Below are 6984 nucleotides of genomic sequence, written 5' to 3'. Positions count from 1 at the left end.
AGAACATCTGGACAGCCGTGAGCAGACTCCTAGCACCACATCTCTGCATGCAACATCTGCAGCCTCCACCTTTTTAAAGGTAATATAGTACTTAATTGCAATTTACTTACCTCACAGTAGAGAGACAATATTAATAACACAAATACAGAGTAAACGGACTCCTTGTATCTCTAAGGAGCTATTTCTTAAGGCTAAATATGATTTTGGTGGAATTCAACCATCATTCTTCTACAGGAGAGGCTCCCAACGCAGCTCTCAAAGCACAGCGACTGTCTAAAAGTTTTATGAACCCCGCTTCTGGAATAGAATGTGGCCACTGCCCAATTCTGCCCCTGGGGTGTCTCGGTAACTGCCCTACACCGTTAGCATTAAAAGAAAAGATGAGCATGGTGGGAGGGTTTTTTGTACCGCCAGTCCCATCGGTTATTTAGATAATATATATCAGCAGTGCGTATGATGCCTGGAGTGTAATATATATATATTATATTGCTTACAATGTAACATATCTGTCTTACAGCGACTTCACTGATGACTCTGATGGCTGAATGGATACTGAATCGTCCCCACAGGCAGTTGTTGTTTAGTTTTTATTCGCAAGTCTTATACGGTATGTTGTAAGCGTTTTATGAAAGGCCGCAGTTTGGCTACGGATGTTTTTAGCGCAATAGTTCGGCTGCTTTTTAAAATATTATGATTAATAGTAAACGTTACTTGCTACGGGTTACGTAAAGTTATACAATAAAGACGCGTTTCCCTTATACACCCAAAAAACACAAGAAAGATTTTTAACCTTTGTTTATTACTAGCATGTTTTTCATTTTCAGACAATATTCACGACGATGTTTCCTCAACACACCCTTTAAACAATCCCTACAATATCCTTTCTAAGAGAACTTTAAAAAAATACTGATGAGCGCTTTAATTGGTTGATTCTGAATATTAAAAGGGGATGGCGGATCGGCCTCAGGGAGCCTCTTCCAGACGGAAAGAGAAAGGGAGTTAAGACAAAATAATTGTGGGTATTGCTTCTTTTGGATAAACTACATTCGGACCTCTTTCCGGAGCAGAATGTCTTGGACAGGGATGGTTTTCTAAACGGCCGATTACGCCACAGTCTGGGTTTTATGGATTTTGTTGAAGTAAAAAAAAAAAAATGGTGAGCGTTGATTTTCATGGCATTAATTTTCATCGCACTGCATAAAAAATGTCCACACATCTTGCCTGCTTGCAGCTCATATGGCAGCCCAGTTGGCAGCGAGGCTTATTCATCAAGCACACCTTAGGGATGGCACTCGATCTAAAGAATCACGCACTTCCTCTTGGAGGACTTTTTCTTCTTCCCGTTGCTGATCTTCTCTTTATGTTTGCGGATCTCACGGACCAGGGTGTAGAAAGCATCTTCGACTCCCTGCGTTCACGGAGGAGAGTAAACGATATGGGGTTAGATGCGACAGAACACACCTATCACACAACAGAACGCAGAAGCCCTTTCCTCAAACTTTGTGTATCTCACCAAACATCATACATTGTGTGTAGTCAAAAGTGTGGGGTCACTTTGAAAGAAAAGCAAATTCTGTCCAGGAAAATAACATGAAACTGATCAGAAATCGAGCGCAGACGGGGTTAATGTTGTAAATGACTATTGTAGCTGGAAAAGGCTGATTTTTAATGGAATCTCTTCATAGGCGTACAGAGTCCATTTGTCACTCCCATCACTCCTGTGCTCCAATGGCCCTTTATCACTCCCATCACTCCTGTGCTCCAATGGCCCTTTATCACTCCCATCACTCCTGTGCTCCTATGGCCCTTTATCACTCCCATCACTCCTGTGTTCCAATGGCCCGTCATCACTCCCATCACTGCTGTGCTCCAATGGCCCTTTATCACTCCCATCACTCCTGTGCTCCAATGGCACGTTGTGTTGCTGATCTAAGTTTAAAAGGCTAATTGATGGTTAGAAGCCCTTTTGCAATTATGTTACAGCTAGAAATTTCCTCATCTTCCAGGAAAACAGCTGAGTGACCCCAAGCACAAATATATTAAATACATAAATACATAATGTGTATTAGTAGCTCAGCAGAGAAATCAGAGATTCAGGTTAACAATTTTCTAAACTAAACTCCAACACCTCAGTTTAAAATGAATGAATTGGCCCGGAGACGACTCTCTGCTTGCAGATGTAACATTAAATATGAAATATAAAAATTCTACACAGTACAATGCAAAAGATAGTCAATGAATTAAGAGCATTAAACATACATCGCAACAACAAAATCACGTGCAATAAAAACTTAATTTGTGATTTAAAACAAACAAAAAAAAAAAATCGTCTTAGGGTGGGATGTATGTTATTGGCAGTGTCTGACTCGTGAAGGTCGGACAGGCTCTAGTGCGTGGAGCTCTGGTTGTGGTCTCGGTATATCAGAAACAGGCACTCTCTCTTTACAGACCAACACTGCAGAATAATTTATAGCGCTCTAATCGCGTGCGTGCGAAGGGAACACTCACCTGTCTAGTTTTGGCAGATGTCTCTATGAAGGGGATTCCATAGCTCTTCGCCAGCTCCTGGGCCTGTTTTGTATCCACTGTTCTTGAAGGAAGGTCACATTTGTTTCCAACTAATACCATCGGGACATCATCAGAATCTTTTACTCTGTTGATTTGCTCCCTGGAATAATACAATTAAAACAACACAAATTGATCCATTAAAAAAAAGGTACTAAAAATGTCCAGTAACCTTATTTGCCCCCCCCCCCCGTCTCATCTTAGCTTCAGGACACACGTGACTTTCCTAAGCATGTTTAAATCCCCCGCTGTATTAGCCTCTACTATTTCTTTAGATCCAGCTAAGATGTTATAAAATGTATTTTCTTCTCACTTTTAGCTACATATTTGCATAGTTTCATCGTCTGTAAATACTATTATGACACCCAACCATCTGATAATTAGATGCCAGGCAGAGGTGTGGCAGAACAAGAAGTGAAATCAGAGTCCGTCTCTAACCTGTAATGGTGAACGTCCTCAAAGGACTTTGTGTTATTGATAGCAAAGACACACAGAAAGCCTTCTCCAGTCCGCATATACTGATCCCTCATGGCGCTGTACTCTTCTTGACCTGCAGTGTCCAAGATGTCCAGCAGACATGTCTCTCCATCAATCACGACCTGCTTCCGGTACGAGTCCTGGGGAAAAAAGCAAAAAGAAAAAGTCAAGTAACCCTTAGGTGACCAAGATAACCGTGATACCAGTAAGGCACCCACACATACTGGTGACCAGTCAGAGAGCTTTCACTCTATTGGGGAAGACACCTAGTTTATCCCATCTCCCATATCAGCAGAACGTGGAAGGTTAACATCAAACACACTTGGAATAGTTTCCGATATTTGTAACCGGAAAACGGGACAGCTTTACTTAAATAGCCAATCGATAACAAGTCTACGAACAGGTCACATGACATTTGTATCCAAACTTCTCAAAACATGGCGTTTTAAAGCAGATGTGACTTTTCCACTAAGCTGACCAATGTCACCGAGTTTAGGGAGCAAAATAAGGTAAACGTATAATAAAAGACATCTGCTACGGGGATAGGAATCCCAACAACTAAGTATCTCCAAAACATAAAACACAAGCCGTAGGCAGTTTTAATGAATAAACTAGAAGCTATGATGTCACCAGTTTCCTTGTAAAAGCTTGACATCATGGCTTCCGGTATATGTGTGCCAGCGAGCGTCCTGCCTCACCTCGATTGTGGGGTCATATTCATCCACAAAGTGGTTTTGGATAAGTTGAATAGTTAGTGCGCTCTTCCCAACGCCTCCAGCACCGACCACTACGAGTTTGTACTCAGTCATTTCACCTGCACGGATTCCGTCACCTGAAGAAAGGAAGACAGTTTAGTGACTCCAGAGACCTCGCTCGGGCGGAGAATAACACAGTTACTGATAAAGCCACAGGGGCAAATTGTAAGAGGTTACTGGTGACCATGCATTATGCAGGGCCTTCCATGCTCTTCCTGCGGCAGAGGGGCTGGGGTTGGCCCTTCATAATGTATGATGAAGTGAGTGAAGTAAAACATTACTTCAACACTGCACATGGTAAACCTACGGCAAGACCATGGTGGCCATCCATACCAGGACGACAGCTACGTCTTGAAACAAACGATTAAATAAAGCGATTAGGCTACCATGAGACGAGTGCTTGACACGGTTAAGTAAACTCACTCAACGGGTTTTTTTAAAACAGGCACTCCCAAGAGATACTGGAAGATGCATACACCTCTAGAGAGAATGTGTCACATGCAACTGGGTAAACTGGAAATAAAAAACAGTTACTGGTTACAAGACTCCATCATCAACTTCCAACAATAATCAGGTGGACCTGTCAATCCAACGAGCAGAAGGACCACCAGCTGAATTGGTTTGGCTTTCAACCAGCTTGAGTGTATCTGTCATGAACTGACCAGCAACTCCACTGCCTTCAAGTTATCTAATACAGCTGCCATGAATATGGGAAGGCACATATCTGCGATGGGGTATTACTATCCCCCACAGTTGCTATCCAGAGGCGGTGATACGGATTATCACAGGATGCCGGTTGCTGTCTGACACATATGCCCTGACAGCCCCAAGCGTGTGGCAAAACGCCACAGCAAAGTGACCTCAGAGAAGGTCCAGAGACCTCCTAGAAACCAAAACAAGTGAAAAACACAACTTCTTCTACAGACATTGATTTGGAGGTTCAAGGGAGTCACAAAGTGGGAGCGCATCTGCAATTCATCTCAACTGGCAGCATCCCACCCAAACACATCATAAAAATCAAGTCAAGGAAGGAATCCTCTATCATTTGGCTCTTCGGCTCCTGGTAGCCCGGGTTTAAAAAGCACAAGCTCCAGACCCAGTGGCTCAAACACGACAATCTAATCTGAGTAATATAAACTCTTGTGTGTCAAGTGACAACCTTTCTCTAGGATTATCCCACCTCAGTCTTCTAGAAGCAAAACACAATAGCGTCACCAGGTGCTAAACCTCACGAGCACGAGAGACACAAGTCAGGATTAAGGAGCTTCACAAACTACCTTCTCGGTTCCTTCGGATAAGCGTGAGGCTATCGGAAATCCCAGGCGCTGAGTAAAGCTCGATGAGTTCACACCATGAGATGAATGAGCAGACTATATGGCCTGAACGGTTTGTATCTGCCATTAGTTTCCACGTTTCTAATGACTCCACCATCGGAGTCTGCCGGGCTCGTGGCATCTCTGCTATTTGGATTCCATGGCCAATAGTCCACGCGACTATAATCAATACTACTACTGCTCTCTAATTTCTCCGTCTCACCACATGAAATGTTTTTCACTCCCGATCCCGATGCCCACCTTTTTCTTCCTCCCCATTTTTGGCCTTTACAAAACTGAATCATCTATTCATCCGTCGGTCAGCTTCATCACAACGTCTCCTTTATGTAAAACGATGCAGCCATCAGATGTACTTCAAATGCCTGTCTGGCCGGTGTTATAACCCGCACCCCTCCACCGTCACTCCGCACGTTCAGGGAAACCCACGGCTTATTGTGTATCGTGTTTATCACTTTCATTCCCCAACAAAAGATTCAAGTGATGCTGCGATTTGTGTCCTGCGTCAGCCACCCGCCTCATTAATATTCATGACAAAGTACACAACAGATGAATTGCCCTTACCGTACGTCTTCCACTTCGACGCCCACCAGTCCTTCACCAGTGGACCCTGTTCTCTAGCTCAGTGGGCTTACAGGCACTAAATTTTATGACTATTTTTTTATAGATTAGATAATCTCTCAATCCAAAATGGTTTGTAGAAGTTGAGGATCGTTTTGAAAACCATGATCCACCAGCTTTCCCCAAAAAAGTCTCCAAAGGAGCACCCAGTGCCACTTTTTATCTTATATAACCAAATACCTGCTAAACTGGTTACAGTGGATTACCCGAGTTTACCATCACTCATTAGCACCCATCACATTCGACCAGAGCCATCGGCAGTCCCTCCGCTAACCTTTCACCTTTACACACTCTCTACCCTATCTTTCCCCCTTTCAAGAGAGTTGTGGTCAACGGCATCAATTTACTATACATTAGGAAGGGCCAAACCCCTGTGAGCTCCTACTACAGGAAGGGGTTACTGTGCCATTCTTAGTGTATAATCAATAAGACAAAATAATGTTTTACTTCACTCACTTCATCATACATTATGAAGGGCCAACCCCAGCCCCTCTGCCGCAGGAAGAGCATGGAAGGCCCTGCATAATGCATAGTTAAATCTGTGAGATTTCTTTAAAGTCTCTCAACCATTCAAATATACAGGGTCAGGTCATCCCTTCTTGCTGGAGAATCTTGCAGCAACCACCGATTCTGCTAGCTCTTCCTTTAGTGAATAAAGCATGTTATTTTTCCATTTACTAGCAGCTGGTATTGACATTTTCAAGAATGATTAACTAAAAGTCCCTGCTAATACTGTGTGGGGCATCCAAATCAGGGGGGCATCAGCACAGAGCTGGCAGGTAAATACGCGAGCAACGCTCATCAGCAACAGTAGATTCACAGAACACTGAGGAGAGAGGAAAGGGGGGACTGTCCCTTTAAAGATATTCTATTTGCTAAATTTAATTAGAAATGAGCACCGGAAATGAATTTAACCTGTTTATAAAAACTGGTATTATTAACAGCAGTCAGTGAAAAGATTGGGGCTCAAAAATAAAAACAATTAAGAAAAAAACGAGGATAGATCTTTTGGGCACAAACATTTTCATTAATACGCATGTTTCATTATGTTATTTAACACAAAAAACGGGGAGGGCAGCATGACCCTGCGTGTGTGTGTGGAGGGCGTGTGTGTGTGTGTGTGTGTGTGTGTGTGTGTGGAGGGCAGAGTGACTGTGTGTGTGTGTGGAGGGCAGAGTGTGTGTGTATGTGTGGAGGGCAGAGTGTGTGTGTCTATGTGTGTGTGTGTGTGGAGG

At 43.2% G+C, this 6984-nt stretch overlaps 1 protein-coding gene across 1 annotated transcript in view; it reads right to left on the bottom strand.

Moving 5' to 3' along the window:
* Positions 1 to 779: 779 nt before the first annotated feature.
* The window catches only part of LOC128469958 (GTPase HRas-like), an 11573-nt gene continuing 5368 nt past the window's right edge, over positions 780 to 6984 (bottom strand). The window contains exons 2-5 of the mRNA XM_053451768.1: positions 3741 to 3874; positions 3004 to 3182; positions 2509 to 2668; positions 780 to 1408 (exon numbers count right to left, since the gene is read on the bottom strand). Coding sequence (XP_053307743.1) covers positions 1298 to 1408; positions 2509 to 2668; positions 3004 to 3182; positions 3741 to 3851 — 561 coding nt within the window. The 5' untranslated portion in view covers positions 3852 to 3874 and the 3' untranslated portion in view covers positions 780 to 1297. The remainder of the gene's footprint in view (positions 1409 to 2508; positions 2669 to 3003; positions 3183 to 3740; positions 3875 to 6984) is intronic.

This window comes from Spea bombifrons, chromosome 12 (assembly GCF_027358695.1).
Source record: "Spea bombifrons isolate aSpeBom1 chromosome 12, aSpeBom1.2.pri, whole genome shotgun sequence".
Lineage (NCBI taxonomy): Eukaryota > Metazoa > Chordata > Amphibia > Anura > Pelobatidae > Spea > Spea bombifrons.
The sequence above is the reverse complement of the archived record's forward strand: the minus strand, read 5'-3'. Positions and strand labels throughout refer to the sequence as shown.